Source organism: Alexandromys fortis, unplaced genomic scaffold, assembly GCF_014885135.2.
Source record: "Alexandromys fortis isolate MF-2015 unplaced genomic scaffold, M_Fortis_MF-2015_v1.1 scaffold_245, whole genome shotgun sequence".
Taxonomy (NCBI): Eukaryota; Metazoa; Chordata; class Mammalia; order Rodentia; family Cricetidae; genus Alexandromys; species Alexandromys fortis.
The window spans coordinates 1462891-1479396 of NW_026068139.1; the positions used below are offsets into that span (position 1 = coordinate 1462891).

The window sequence follows — 16506 nt, forward strand, 5'->3', positions numbered from 1 at the left end:
CCTATTATTCTTAGGTTTGGTCTTTTTATTGTGTCCCATATTTCTTGAATGTTTTGTGATGAGAATTTGTTGGCTTTGCTGTTTTCTTTGATCAGTGCATTTATTTTCTCTATGGTGTCCTTAGGATCTGAGATTCTTTCTTCTATCTCTTGTATTCTATTGATTATGCTTGTTTCTGTAGACTCTGCTCGTTGACCTAGATTTTCCATATCCAGCTGTTCCTCAATTTTTGTTTTCTTCCTGGCTTCCATTTCAGTTTTCAATTCTTGAACTGTTTCCATTACCTGTTTGTTAATTTTTTTTGGTTTCCCAGCGTCTCATGTACGTATTTACTAAATTCTTCAAACTTTTTGTTATACTTCTCATCCATTTCTATAAGGGTGTTTTTTACATGTTGTTTAAGGGACTCTATTGCTTTCATAAAGTCAATTTTTTCCACTTCTTCTGTGTTAGGGTGTTCAAGTCCTTCTGTTGTAAGACCTTTGTGTTCTGGTGTTTTCATGTTATTTTTCAGATTATTGGGTGAAGTTCTGCCTTGGCGCCTGCCCATCTCCTCCTTTCGATGCTATCTAATTGGTCTTTTAAAATTGGATCAGGTTTCTCTGCTGGCCAGAGGCTTCTCTTACTAATTGCCCTTGCTCTGTTTCCTGACTCCTGCCGGGGGCCAAGAACCCTCTCACCCCTCAGAAGGGTTTTCAGGAACAGGACCCGGCTCCCTTTTTGCCAGGGACCTCGTCAACCAAAGGCCTACCTCTTTGATTTAATTGTAGTGGGGCGATCTGCTCTCGGTGTTGCGCGCTGGTCCCTGCCGCCTGTGTCCTCTGCCACCACGCCAGTCCCTGACAGTCTGGGCTGCAGCCTGCGGCCTGCGTTGCTCGTCTGTGGGTGCCTGCATTGCTTGCTACTCTGCGGGCGCCTTCCACAATAAGTCTTTTATGTCATGATTGGCTACCTGCTAAGATGTAAGTGATCCGGAGGAAGAAAAAAATTCAAGAAAACATAAAAACCTTTCTTGAGATTTGGTTTTATTTTGTTTTTTTGAGACAGGGTTTCTCTGTAGTGTTAGAGATTGTCCTGGAACTAGCTCTATAGACCAGCCTGGCTTCTAACTCCCAGAGATCCGCCTGCCTCTGCCTCACAGGTATGTGCCAGCAAGTCTCCCTTAGAGATTTATGAAAAAAAATTCTTTGTAACATCTTTACATCTCATAGATCGTTCCACCTAATAAGCTAAGCACACTGATTATGTTTCTTTTCCCAACATTTGTTTTGAGGCTAGCACAGTAGATGGTTTATTGACTGAGTTGATTCTGTACACAATGAATACTCTTACATTCTTCCTACAATAATTACAACTTCCATAATAATTTTTATTACAGACGAGAAAAAGCTTAAAATGAAATAAATGTAGAAAGACAAATAGCAGTTTAGTCACAGTAATTTAGCCAAAGTATCATTAAGAAAAATATTTTTTAGAACATGAATGTTTCAAAAATTTTCAAAAACAGTATTGAAATAACAATGTGAATTACTCCATGATTTGGTGACATTACTCACATGAAATAAATGCATACTTGTGAGAATTTTCAACTAATTTTTTGATCTTCCTTTATACTAAAGATGTTAAACCATAAATTTTACTCTAAGCCACGGAATGAAAAATGTGCTTATAGCATTCAGTTGTTTTCTACAGAACTTGTAACAAGAATGCAATGAATATAGAAGGCATTTATGCCATGATGATGGAAGTAACAAAATAATCCCGTACCATTTCAGAATACAATTAATAAAAGGGTTATTTATTTAAGGGAAAAAACTTAAAGATCACTGTCACAGATAACAGCCGGAAATGGGAACCAGAAGCAAAAGAGTGGGCATACAATTTAAAACTGCTTTTAGAGTATTAGAGACCATGCTCAAGTGGGCTGGTATCTTAAAGGCTATTGGCTGGAGGAACAGGATATGTTCTCACAACAACGCCATAAAGATTGAAGAGAAAAAAGGTAGTGTACCATGGTGCTCTAGTGTTATTCTAGTGCTGTGACAAAGACCATGGCCAAAAGCAACTTAAAAGAGGAAAGGATTTATCTGGTTTATATATCCAGGTCACAGTCCACTATTGAGAGAAGTCAGAACAGGAATGTAAAGCAGAAAACATGGAGAAACGTTGCTTCTTTGTTTTTTGGCTCACTTGTTATATAATTCAAGATCACTTGGACAAGGAATGATAGCACTCAAAGTGGGCTGGGTCCCTATACATCACTTACTAACCAAGGAAGCTCTTCCCACTTCTGCTCACAGGCCAATTTGATCTAGACACTTCCTCAGTCAAGGCTGTCCTCTAAGAGGATCTTAGGCTGTATCAGATTGACCAAGGTGACTAGGACATATGACCTCACGTCACTGACTAGGAGATAATAGTCTGAATAATACTGCCCTGAATTTAGCACTTAGTTTGGAAGCTCCAAATCCTTTATCTCATTAGATTCTCACAGAAGTTAGAGGCATACAGAGTTGTTACCACTTTACAGTTACGAAACCAAAAGAAGCAGACTATAAAGTGACATGACAAAATAAGTGGCAGAATTTTTTAACCTAACAACTCTGTCTTTAGAAATTGTGCACTGAATGCACACTATTACCTCAGAAATTATCAAAGAATTAGTTGCTGGGAAACAGATGTTCAAATCTCAGTTATTGGCTACATCATATTGTCAGAAAAGATTCTTGGTCTTTCTTGGCTTTTGACTACCTAAAGACAACCAACTGTGTGTTAGAAAGGAATTAATAAAGGATTACTCTTAGGGTAGCCACGTGATTTGTGCTCTAAACTGTGACCATTTCAAAGCTAAATAAGGAATTTTGTTGATAACCATCAGGGAAACAAAATCAGATGGATTCATGTGAGCTAAGACATGTGGTCATCTGATGTGGGAAGTCCTTCTTTCTCTTCTTTTTTTTTTAAAATTCATTTATTTATTATGTGTACAACATTCTGCCTCGATGTATGCCCGCACGCCAGAGGAGGGCACCAGATCTCATTACAGATGGTTGTGAGCCACCATGTGGTTTCTGGGAATTGAACTTAGGACCTCTGGAAGAGCAGACAGTGCTCTTATCCTCTGAGCCATCTCTCCAGCCCTGGGAAGTCCTTCTGTATATGTGTTGCTTTTACTGGTTAATGAATAAAGAATCTGCTTTAACCTGTGATAGGGCAGAGTAGAGCTAGGCAGGAGAACTAAACTGAATGCTGGGAGAAAGCGGGGTTAGGAAGAAGCCATGTAGTGGCCAGAGGAGAAAGATGCGAGTCACCAGCTGGAATATTGCTGGTAGGCCATGAGCCTCATGGTAAAATATAAAATAATAGAAATGGGTTAATTTAAGATGTTAGATCTTGCTAGGAATATGCTAGAGTCATATGCCAAGCAGTGTGTAATTAATGAAGTTTCTGAGTGGTTATTTCAGGTCTGGGCTGCTCGGAAACAAGTGAACAGTCTGACTACAGTCATCCTAACTGGTTCTATTTCATCCTCTAAGAAATAATCTCTCTCTCTCTCTCTCTCTCTCTCTCTCTCTCTCTCTCTCTCTCTCTCTCTGTGTGTGTGTGTGTGTATAGAAGGAAATTGAATATCCTTCTATACCTTGCATGTTAATTTGTGCATGTTACTGTATAATAATGTTGTTTTAAAACACCTATGTACCTTTATTTTATGGGCAATTTTGTAGATTGTCTTTATTGTGTTTGACATTTGTATTACATATGACAAAATTTAACCTCTCCAAAATATTGTTTCATATAAATAATTGTGTTCAAACAGGTTGTCTAATTTGGCAAGGATTAAAACTTTTTAAATTAATTTATTTTTCTTTTATGTGTATGAATTTTTAACTCTATGTAACTATACTACATGCAAGCACTGCCCACAAAGATGACAAGAGGGCATCTGATCCCATGAAACTAGAGTTACAGATTTTTGTGGCCTGTGTAGGTGCTGGGAACCCAGTGTGGGGCCTCAACATGAACAGAACCTCTAGCCATTTCTTCATCCACAGACTTTGTTTTAAAGTATAGAGTCTATATTAATACTCTTTAGATTTTGCAAGAATTACAAAGAATATGAAAGAAACTTTTAAAATTATAAGCAGATATATGCAGTTTATTTATGTAAATTCAACCATTCACCCAAGATCTTGAACTCACATATGGTAGTTATCAAGGAAACAAGAAAATGGGCAGTAAAAACAACTTCAAGTAGAGCTAGAGGGCTATAGCAGCATTACATCATGATGTGAGAATATCTGGGGAGTAGTGTGAAGATGGGAACACTACACTTTGTGATCAGGGAAAGGGATGTTTGTTTGACCTGGGATATGAATGGCATGGAAAGGCCTTAGGTGGGAATAAAAACTGGAAGGAGGCCCAGCAATGGAAGTAAGTGAGGGAAAAGAGAAAGCATAGCTACAGGGTGGCTCTTATGAATGGCTCAACTCTATGACTCACGAGAAGGACAGAATTCAACATCTATGAGCCTGTCTAGACTGTCCTCAAAGAGAACAAGGTCTAACAGGGCTTAGGCCTTACCTGTGTTTTTCTTTACACAGTTGGAGCAGGGCAAACCCTGTGGAATTAATGGAGATACTACGCAGAGTCAGGCACCTCTGTCTTAGCTGTAACAATTTCAGTCTGGTCTCTCATAACTAGTGCATTTTGGGATGGGTTGTTGTAATCTGTTGGCCTGGTCTGTCATATAGGTACACTATCCCTTAGAGACAAGCTCTGCTCCCCTCTTTAGCAATTTCCTGCCTCCCCCCCAGCCCGTGCCCACTCTTTCTCTGCCTGTCTTCTGGAGAAGCAGCCTCTCTCTTTCTTTCTCTCTCCTCTCCACTTCTTCCCCTTCTCTCCTTCCTTTCCCTTTCTATAAACCACTAAATAAACTTTATACCCCATCTCTCTGCATGGTGTACCAGTTTCTCACCCTCAGTCATCTCCCATCCTCCAAGGGGACCAGATGAGGCCTTAGGTGGACCCCTTGTGGAACCAGACCTTGGGTTACCACCCTTTATAAATAATTTCATGGTTAACAGGGAAGAAAAGTATGGAAATTTTCAAAATATAGTTTTCAGTTTCCTTACATTTTCATTTCCTGTCACTCTTCAATGCCAGAGCTCATTGGTATTGCTCATTAACAACAAAATAAACTTTCAAAGCACTTCCGATTTAACAGAAAAGGCAGATTACTGAAAACCACCAGACTGAGTAGTAGAATTTCATTACATGCCCTTCTAGATGCCTTTGGTACTGGGTGAGCAGTTGCAACAGCTCTTCCAATCCACTATCTTGATTCAGATGCACAGGTGTATTTGAAAGGGTGCAGCTTCCCAAGCATAATAAATCAAATCTAACAATAGCACTTGGGGAAGGGAAGGGGTTTGGACATTTTAAATTCTGCTTAGCTGCCAGAGGTAAAAGGAGAAATGGTTCCTTTCAGTTTTCCTAGTACCATCCCTGTGAACCAATCAAATGAAGTATAGATAAGGACTAGTATTTTGATACAGAGACTTACTTATGCAAGACGCAAGAAACACAATAAAGTTCTGTTTTCTTTATCTGCCACCCAATGCATCTTTTCTCAGGGTGATGAGAACTCTTCCTGTAGCCAGGCTTGCGCAACATTAAGTTTCCACCTCTATAGATTTTTAAAAAAATATCTTTTATGAGTGTTTTCTCTACCTGTACGTAAAGTGCAGCACAAAGGTGCAGTGCCTGTGGAGTCCAGAAGAGGATGTTGGGTCCCCTGGAAATAGAGCTACAGAGAGTTGTGAATCTCCTTTTGTATTCTGTATCTGAACTTCAGTCCTTTGCAGTTAGTTAGCACCTGAAACCACTGACCCATCTCTCTGAACTCGGTTTTCAGTATATTTAAAGATAGCGTTCAAAAAAAAAAATCTAAATTTTAAAAGAAGTTTTTTTTTTTTTTTCCATTTTCTTTTCCCCTATGTTCTCCTGATTTTCTTACCAGCTTCCCTTTAGCCTAGTGCACCATCACAGGAAGTCAGAAAAGAACGTTGAGGTTTGAATTTTTTTAAGAGTCTAGGCAAGAAAGGAGTTAATATAGTGCAGGATGCTTAACTCCTTTTGATATTATATATAACTCCTGTTGCTATTAAGTCAGCGTTTACCTAATCCAGTTCTCCTAAAATGTCAGTCCTCCAGCAGGCTTCCAGGCTACTAAACCTTTTTCTGAATCTGCGCCTGCTCCGTTGGCATAGTAACGCCCTGAACTACTACTATGAAAATCTGGATTTGGGTTCTGAATTACGACAGTCGCAAACTGAGGTTTCCTTACGGCGTCCTCGCTTTATGACAGTAATAACTATGGCGGCGTTCGGTGTAAGATTTGAAAGTGCTACGGATATCGAAGACCGAAAAGAACAGACCCGACTTGCCAGGGCTGAAGTGTTACGCCAGGTACCGCCGCTTTTCAGGGCTTTCTTTCTTCCTTTTAAAACTAGTGCTTGCACTGAGAACTTCCTACATGCTAGGTCAGCACTCCCAGAGATCTTGGAGAGTCGAGACTCCTCCTCTCTTGCTTCGACTGTGGTCTCTCTCCAGTGCAGTGTCTTCTAAATGCTCTGGCCGGCTCCGTTTGCTCATTTTCTTTACCGAGAGATGCGACTGGTTTCCTCCCAGTTTCTTTAGCTTTTACGCCATCTGTTGACGTTTCTGCCGCCTGGGTTGCTCAGTTTTTTATGTAGCGAGTCATGGCAGCGGCTGATTTGGAAGTAGGGCATCTGAATACACTGGTGATTCCTCCAACCCTAGTTGGAGAACAGAATGTTTGGTAGCTATTTTTTTCGGGGAGGGTGGGTTTAAGGTGAAAGAGTGCATATAAAAATAGTAGAAAAGAAATAGAAAAGACAGGAAGAATGACTCTTCAAGTCACATTTTAAGGGAATAAGTGAGCAGCTAGTTTTGGATAGGTAAATCGTTGTGATTATTCATTGAACTCACAATAGTTATAATAATGTTCTTTATTATTGTTGGTCTGGTATTTCCAGCAGTTTTGGTAGGAAATTCTTTGTAAGCTGTGATGAGTTTTGACATTTGAGAGCTGAATGAGTAAGCAGAAGAAACTACTTGAGAAAACCTTGTATTGTTTGACTGTTGTTGACCACTGACTAGAAACAAGCAGTATGATCTTTTCTTTTTTTTTTTTTTAAGATTTATTTTTTATGTATACAGTGTTCTGTCTGTATGCTTGCTGGCCAGATGAGGGCACCATATCTGAACCACCATGTGGTTGCTGGGAATTGAACTCAGAACCTCTGGACGAACAGTCAGTGCTCTTATCCTCTGAGCCATCTCTCCAGCTCCTATCCTCTCTCTCTCTCTCTCTCTTTTTTTTTTTTTTTGCTTCTTTTTTTATTTTTAATTTTTTTAGGGTTTTTTTTTTTTTTTTTTCTCTTGAGACAGGGTTTCTCTGTAGCTTTGGAGCCTGTCCTGAAAATAGCACCAGGCTGGCCTTGAAGTCACAGAGATCTGCCTGCATTTGCCTCCCGGGTGCTGGGATTAAAGGCGTGCACCACCACCGCCTGGATTTTTTTTTTTTTTTTTTTTTAAGCCGGGGTTTCACTGTAAACTTGGAGCCTGTCCTGGAACTAGCTCGTTGACCAGGCTGGTCTTGAACTCACAGGTGTCTGCCGTCTGGGATTAAAGGTGTGTGCCATCACCTCCCGGCTGATCCTTTTTTTTTTTTTTTTTTTTTTTTAAGAAGATAACTTTTTTTTTCTGAGACAAAGTGTTGGAGTACAGATATTGCCTATTAAAGGCATGGAAAAATTCAGCTTCATAACTTCCTAAAGAACTTGCCCCAGGAATGATGAAGTTTAAAGTGATTCCAAGTCATATTTGTGACAGGGAGAGAGGACAAAGGCTAGACCTGGGCAGGACATTGTGTGTGATTTGTACCGTGATTTACTAAAGGTTGGTAGTTCCAAAAAAAAGCTAGTGTTAGGTTTTAAATAAATCTTTTTTTATACTAGTAGAAACAAATTTATTGTCAAAATAGACCATTTATTCATTAGAAATCTTTATATGAAAGTGCTACCAACTTTTCTTTTTATATATGAAAAGTGGATCTATCAATTGTCACCTTATCCTTTGTATTCTTTCCTTGTAGGCTAAAAGTAATTTCAAAAAAGAACAAAGGTGCAAGGAACTTAAGCAATTTCGAGGTGAAGATACATGGATGTTACCTGATGTGAATGAGCAAATTGAACAGTTTTCACAGGTGAATATTACCAGTTGTGCTTGAAGTAATAATAGGGCTTATTTTCTTGATTTGTGTTTTTAGGAAGGGTCTTTCTTTGTAGCCCTGGTTGGTCTAGAACTTATTATGTAGACTAGGCTGGCCTCAAAAGCACAGAAATCAGTCTGCTGCTGTCTGCCAAGTGTTGGGATTAAAGGCATGTGCCACCATGCCTAGCTTATGTCTCTTCTTTTTAAAGTATGTTTCAATTTAATATTGAGGGACAATTCTTTCTTTATGTTTATGTATTCTCTCTCTCTCTTTCTTGTGTGTGTGTGTGATGATATATGTGTGCATGTCAGAGGACAACTTGCCTGAGTCAGTTCTCTCCTAGCTTGTGCCTTCTGGGGATTGAATTCATATTGTCAGTAATATGTTCACTATCAGGTGGTTAGCATTATTGAAGTTTATCTCGTTAGACCACAAAATATCTGTCTTCACCACAAGTTCATTATGATATGAAAAAATTTTGTTAACTGTGTTGGCTGATAGATTTAGTTATTAATCTGTGGACTGTTTGTAGAAAGCTTCTAAATCTGAAAGTACATGTTTTAAGCTTCATGTCTTTATTTTTATTTATTTAATTATTTTATTTATTTTTATTGAGCCTCCTTTTCTCCCTTTACAAAGCTTTAAAAGTTTGCCTTCTGGCACGTGCCCCCACAATTGGTGTAGGATTATTTATTTATTTATTGTTTGTTTTATTTTTAATTGGCAGATGTTTATTATTTATATTTACAGAGGACACTGGTATTTTGATCTTCATACACATTATGGAAAGATTTAATTGAGATTCTATACCCTTCATCCACTCACTTTTTTTCTTGTAAGAATAAAAAAAGTCTGTTTTTTAGAAAATTTTAAATGTTTATATTTATTAGTTTCTGTGGTCCTGGTCCTGCACTGCCTTTCACTAAAACTTAATGGTTGTATGTATATATCTATATTTATTTGATAATACCTGTCACATACAAATAAATTAATCAAAACTTTTTTTCATATCTTCTCTGGTAAGAAATCTGAACTACTACTTTGATTAGTAGTGCTCATCTTACAGAAAGTATGCAAGTTTTTTAGAGAATTTTTTTTTCTGGATAGTCATGATTTTTGTTTCTTTTCATGAAAGTTGTAAAGTTTTTTGTAGCATGGATTTTTCATTCCACTCAAAATGCCTTACTATTAAAATTAGGTAATATTAAATTATGTTTATATTTGTTCAAAATTATTAGGAACACTCTGTGAAGAAAAAGAAGAAAAGGGAAAAGCATTCAAAAAGAGTGAAGAAAGAGAAAAAAAAGAAGAGCAAGAAGCAGAAACGTGAAGAAAAGAGTGAGTCAACTGACAGTTCCTCAGTGAGTAAGCGCTGTGCCGGGCCCTGCACCTGTGCAGTGCAGCGGACTGGAAGGAATCATGTTATGATAGGAAGTGTTTACAAGACATCCATGTGGCTCCTGGAATGGAGATTGTTGGTTTTAGAAAATGGGATAGCACTTATTGATCTTTGTTGTTTGGAGATGTAAAGTAATGAACTGTGCAGGGAAACTGAAAGGTGCACACCAATACTGAAGTACTACATGGGAAGGAGAGAAAACTACTTGTACAAAAGTAGTTGGAAATTATAAGTCAAAGCAGCAAAGAATTGTGTTAGAAAAATAAGGGAGCAGAGTTTTAAAACACTGGAATCTATTTTTCTTTGGTATTTCAGTTTTCGTCACAGAAAGTAACATCTAAATCTTCAAAGTAGAATTTATTTATCTTTTCAGCTAAAAAGAAGAGAGTGTTGAGTAGCCAGTTCAATTCTGTGAGGACACAGAAAAAAAGCAAGCAAGCCAAATCTGTCATAACTTATTTTCAAGACGAAAGGGGTTAGTGTAGAAAGTGATGGCAAAAAAATGTTTAGGGATGATTATTTCTCCAGACAAAATTGGGTTTTATTAGAATCTTTAAGAGAGATTACATAGTCTTAGTGACAGGAAACCTTGCAAGATAAGTGCTATGATCAGGTTTCCCTGTAGCACTCTAAATGCGTGGTGTATAGAGAGACTGGGGAAGGAAGGAGAGCAGGGAAAATGGGGATCCTAGAGATGTATTTGGTGATTAAATTGTGAAGGTGACAATAAGATGATTTAAGACTCCTGTTTTAAAGATGGAAAGGGGGATATGTGTTAGTTGAAATCCTTTGTTGCACGTTATAGAAACTAAACAATTTAGCAGACTTGAAGTCAGAAGGACGTATTATTCAGGTATAAATATTCAGGTAAGACATTTAAATATAGGAGTAAGCTTAATCCCAGTAACAAATGGAATTGGAATTGGAGTTTATAATCCTAATTGGTCCAATTTTTTTTTTTTGAATTCCACTTTTCAACACACAGCTAGATCCTGACAATGTCTTCACAGTTCTCTTTGCTTTTACATCAGCCCATTCGACTTCATTGTCAGTTTCATTGACAAATAACTGTTTTGGCTAGAACTGTAGTTGGGGCTGGAATTGAGGTATGCTCACAGGGCAGTGATGTAGTGTTTGCTTTATGGAATATTTGACTCGTGTTTTGGAGTTGAAAATCAGCTTGGATGGGTGGGCAAGATGATCCTGTAATTCCTGACTTGATGATGCCAGGTAACTCAGTTTAGTAATTCAGCAGGCGAAACAGGCTTTGTGGAAATGAAGGATTTATTGTTCTTGAGTTTAGCATAACACTCAAGATGGTAATTAAGTCACTAAAGCTTTGGTTGTACAAATAAATAAAGGAAGAAGAAAAAGTAATTAAAATGATGAGAATGAATATAATGGGGGCAAGAGAGTGTGTAGAGAATAAAAATTATATTAGTGAGAAGGTGGAACCTCAAGAGTGCTTAAAATCTGAGTAAAGGATGGAGAATATAGAAAGAAAATAAAAAGTAAACATTGAGGGTTGGACTGAAGAACATCTTGAAAATTTTGAATGTGAGTGATCAGCAGAGTTGAAGTTCTGGAGATAAAGACTGGAATATTTTGTTGAGCTTGGAAATGTGGCAGCCATTTATGAAGTTTGAAGAATTGTCACTAGATTAATGTGTATGATAGTTATGAGTTAGAGAACTGTTTGAGCAATTACTTTTTCAGTAATACTGTCTTAGAAAAGGAGTTGGAGGGTGAATTGCTGCTGTAATCGTACATAAGGCAAGGAAATGCCCCCGTCCAAAAAGAAAGGGATTTGAAATGCTTAAGCTCATACATCTCTAGGCCATCAGAGCCCTTACTTGGAAGCAAATCAGAAAGAGAGAGAGGTTGGTGGCTTGACTGAGACCAAAATCCTTGGAGGAGGACCTACCAGCAGCAGGAGCAGTTAACAGGAGGCTAGATCTAGCACAACTGTAAGTAATTTTGTCAGGGGTTGGGGAAATAGAAAGCGAAAGTGACCTCTTTTTGGTAAGGTAAGACGAGAGATCATTTGTCCTGCGTGTAGGAATTGTTAATTGGTAAAAAAAAACTCCAGGAGTGTATGAAGAAGGTAACAGTGGTCTGGTTATTAGAGTGGGCCCAAAGTTGGCAAAAGTGATTGTGGTTTCTTTGGTCATAGAACTTACTACCTAAATCAATTAAGGATCAGTAAGGTGAACTCTAGTTTCATTAGTGTCTAGTTAACTGAAATTGCAGGTGGTGGTGGCTTCTGTACTAGTTGGAACTGGGTGATAAAGTTCCCAGTGGCTCAAACTAATGAAGTCAAGTCACTGATCATACAGAGAAAATTCTCTCTTTAGAATTCCTGTAACAGGACACACCAGAACTCAAACATCATTGTTATTTTACTTCATTTTAGCAAACTGGCCCTCTTTCCCCCCCAACTCCCAAAAGTGCCAATTGTTTCAGGCTGTAAATCCCCATTTTAGTGCATGGCATCAAGAACCGTGAGGCACTAAAGTGACTTGACAATATAAACTTGAGTTAGGCTGGAACTATGTGTGTGTGTATCTACTTTATATATATGATGATTATTTTATATCTATCTATATATGAAATGATTATTTTTAAAAATATGTAAATATTTTTATTTTATTCATATGCAAATATGAATAAGTTATGGCATTTCAATACAAAATAAGGCATGAATGAGTAAATAGAATCTGCTTTGGGAAACAGTTGGCAATTAATATGACAGTACGTAAATATGTTTTACGAATTTCTTATATCACAGATATACTTGTGGCTAGAGCCACATCAGAAGAGCATTTGTTCCTTTTTCAGAGTACTGAAGTCCAGTAGTTCTTAGCCCTCGCATTGGGTGGCTCACAACAGCCAACTGTAGTTCCAACTCCAGGATATCTAGACCATGTTCTACACACACACACACACACACACACACACACACACACACACACACACACACACACACACAGAGCCTTAGGATTTCTACCGCTGCAATTAAATACCATGACCAAAGAGTAAGTTGGGGAGGAAATCATTTATTAGGCTTATAGTTCAGCATTGCTTTTCAACACTGAAGGAATTCGGACAGTAGCTCAAAACAGAGCAGGATTGTGGAAGCAGGAACTAATGCAGAGGCCATAGAAGGGAGCTGCTCACTGGCTTGATTTCCTTGGCTTGCTCAGCTCATCTTTTTATAGAATCCAGGATCAGCTGCTCAGGGATGGTACCACCCACCATGGGCTGGGACCTCTCCCATTGATCACTAAATGAAAAAGTGCCTTATGGTTGGATCTCAAAAAGGCATTTCCTCAGCTGAGGCTCCTCCCTCTGATGATTCTAGCTTTTGTCAAGTTGACACACAGACCATACAAAAACCACCCAGTACAACTGACCCCTTGTCAACTTGACATCACTACTAAACCCCAAGTCTTCCTTTATTATTTATCCCCAAGATTTCACGTTAAGAACATAAAAGTTCCACTGTCTTTACAAATTCAAACACATTAAAATTATAGTAACTATTCTTAAAATCCAAGGTTTTTCAAAATTCAAAGTCTCTCAACTATGGACTCCTGTAAAATAATGTTCTTACTTTAAGAGGGAGAAATCAGAATACAGTCACTATCAAAGCAAAACATAATTTCAACTGTTCAGTATTTGGGATCCACTCATGATCTTCTGAACTCTTCCAAAGAGCTTGGATCACTTCTCTAGCTCTGCCTTCTGCACACACACAACTTGTCTTCTGTTCACTGACTGGCTCTAATCCATTGTTTCTGCTGTTCCTCATGGTCATTCCATGGTACTGGCATCTTCAAAATCCTAGAATCTCTCACTGTAACTGGGCTGCACTTTCACCAATAGCCTCTACAAGGCTCTCTTCATACTTCTTTGCATGACCCCTTCAGTCCTGGACCTTCAGCTGCCACTGAGACTGCACCTTCACCAATGGTCTTTCCTTGCCTTGCATAGTGCAGAACCTCAGCTGCTTTCCATGAAACCTTCATGCCTTTCAAACCAGTACCACCTGGGTGACGCTCACACATATCCAAGTCCAGATGCCAGCACGAGGTACAACCTTGGCCGCCTCTTAAACATAGCTTCCCTATGCTGTCAGGAAACATTTCCTAGAAGACTTCACCTCAGTGACTGCTCTCTTCTTAACCACCACTAATTTCTTAGCTCTAAAGAGCCAGCATCCAGTATCCTAGGAAAGCAAAATGTTGCTTTAGTAATATTGCTATCTTGATCACAACTCATTCTTCAGCCCCAGGTAACCAGAACCACAGGATCATAATTCAAAATAACACATGGCCCTTTAAACTTCTCTCTGAAATTTCACAAGTCAGGCCTCCATCTTCTGCATTGTTCTTAACATTCTTATCTTCCAAGCTTATAAAGAGTGTCCCACTGAGCTCTTAGTACTCACTGGTTCTTCTAGCCCAAAGTTCCAATGTCCTTAAACAGTCCTCACCAAAACATGGTCAGGTCTGTCCCACTAATATCCCACGAAGCTGGTACCAGTTTGTCTTAAGGTTTCTATTACTGTGATGAAACACCATGACCAAAATTTAAGATGGGGAAGAAAGGGTTTATTTTGTTTACATTTCAGCATTGCTGTTCATCACAAAAGGACAGGAACTCAAACGGGGCAGAATCCTAGAGGCAGAAGCTGATGCAGAGGCCATGGAGCGGAGCTGCTTACTGACTGCTCCCCCTGGCCCATTCAGCAGAACTTCTGATAGAACCTAGGACCTCCTGCCTAGGGATGGCACCACCCACGATGGGCTGGGCCCTCCCTCAATGAATACTAAATGAGAAAATGCCTTGCAGCTGGATCTCCTCAAGGCATTTTCTCAACTGAGGCTCCTTCCTAGCCTCAAGTTGACTCAAAAAAACCAACCAGCATACAAACAAATATTTAAAAATGCTTTTAGGCAGTTTTGAGGAATTTCATGGAAGAGAGAAGAGCATCAGTTTTTTTCGGGGTCTCTATTCAATTGGTAAAAGTGTTTGCTGTACAAGCACGAGACCCTAATAAATCTCAGTCACTAGCACTCGTGTAAACTGGCATGTCTTCACATGCCTATAACTGAAGCACTGTGTGGAAGCTGAAACAGGAGGTTTTCTTGGTCTTACTATCTGCTGAGACCAAGTTCATTCAGAGACTCTTAACAAGAGAATAAGGTGGAGAGTGATAGAGCAGGGTAACCAACCCAGATGTTATTAGAGGTCTCTGCAGTTTAGGTCTAGGGAAATCCCCAAATTTTACACTTAGGGCAAACAGTGAACTCCTTTACATGGTTGTTATTTCCCTGGTGCTCTTTAGACAAACTTATGAGTTCATTTGGATGTTGGTAGAAATTGAGCCTTGCTTTGGTGCTTTTCTTCCTAGCTTTTTATTTTATTTTTTGATATATCTCATGAGAGAAAGAATGAATTTGGTATGTCTTTGGGCTCAAACCAAAGTAGGATTTTCATGTTATTTCTTCAGGTATTCCCATATTATTTTCAAAAGGGAAAATCAATGAAAGTATCTCTTGTAATAAGCTGAATTATTTCCACTTAACATCAGAATTTTATATATGTATGCAAATTGTGAATGTTATGTATATGGTAAATGTTTCTAGAGCTCTGAAGAGTGGGTTGAGGCTGTTCCCTCCCAGATACCTGGCAAAGAAAAGACCTGGAAAGTGAAAGACAAAAGTCTAGAAAAAGAATGTGATAGCCACACTATGCAGGTAAGCACCCACCTGATTTAGAGAGAAAAGGCTTCTAAGTACAAATGGATATTAAACTGATGATTATAACTTCCTTAGGAGAATTATACTTTACAGTAGTTTATGGAGCCTCTCCACTGGTGTTCAGACTAGCCTTCTGCTATGGAAGGTAGATGCTTATCTGTGCTGCAGCCCTTCAGGGCTCCCTCCCCGGTGATTGTTGGCATTTTCCTCTTTTTTTTTTTTTTTAAAGATTTATTTATTTATTATGAGTTCAGTGCTCTGCCTGCATATATCCCTGCAGGCCAGAAGAGGGCACCAAATCTCATTACAGATGGTTGTGAGCACATATGGTTGCTGGAATTTGAACTCAGGACCTTTGGAAGAGCAGGCAAAGCTCTTAACCATTGAGCCATCTCTCTAGACCCGGCATTTTCCTCTTTTAATGGATTTACCAAATACTAGAAGTCTCTGAATCTCCTGGATATGTCAGTTTCAGCTTTTCTTTCTCTTCCCTTTATGTTGCAATTTGCTTAGCAATGCTTATAGGTCAATAGCAAGTAAATTTTGAGTTCTGGTTCATATGCCTAAGAAAGACTATAATTTACCCAATTAGCCATAGATACAGGAGGGAAGGTGAACAGGAGCTAACATTTCATTGTGTGTGCCAGACCCTATATTGGCTGCCTTTTATATATATTTTGTTTACTCCTTAAAACAAACTTGAATGGTGAGTTCTTTACTGCACTTTTATAAGGGAATGACTAAGGCATAGCAAAAACAAGAAGCTTCTTGAGAGTGGCTAACCACTTATGTTTGTTCCTGTTTGGTGCCTGCAGTCTCTGATATTAAGAAGGTCTTAAGTACAGATTAAAATGTCTTCATTCTTTTAAACAGCGGGATGAGTGGATGACTGTTGATTTTATGTCTGTTAAAACTGTGTCTTCATCATCACTCAAAGCGGAAAAGGAAACTCTAAGGAAAATAGAGCAGGAGAAAGCCCAAGCACTAGAGCAGGTAAGAGAGCAGTTTCATTGTTTTCATTTTGAATTGCCTTAAAATAAATA

At 38.7% G+C, this 16506-nt stretch overlaps 1 protein-coding gene across 2 annotated transcripts in view; it reads left to right on the forward strand.

Annotated features, from left to right (window-relative positions):
* Cwf19l2 (CWF19 like cell cycle control factor 2) overlaps positions 1-16506 on the forward strand; it is a 96602-nt gene that overhangs the window by 13676 nt on the left and 66420 nt on the right. Inside the window, exons 2-6 of one of the 2 annotated variants that reach the window (XM_050126590.1) lie at positions 6206-6468; positions 8180-8290; positions 9538-9660; positions 15350-15460; positions 16337-16456. In XM_050126590.1, coding sequence (XP_049982547.1) covers positions 6361-6468; positions 8180-8290; positions 9538-9660; positions 15350-15460; positions 16337-16456 — 573 coding nt within the window. In that variant the 5' untranslated portion in view covers positions 6206-6360. Of the gene's footprint in view, positions 1-6205; positions 6469-8179; positions 8291-9537; positions 9661-15349; positions 15461-16336; positions 16457-16506 lie in introns of those variants that run through there. The other variant, XM_050126591.1, reaches the window with a different exon arrangement.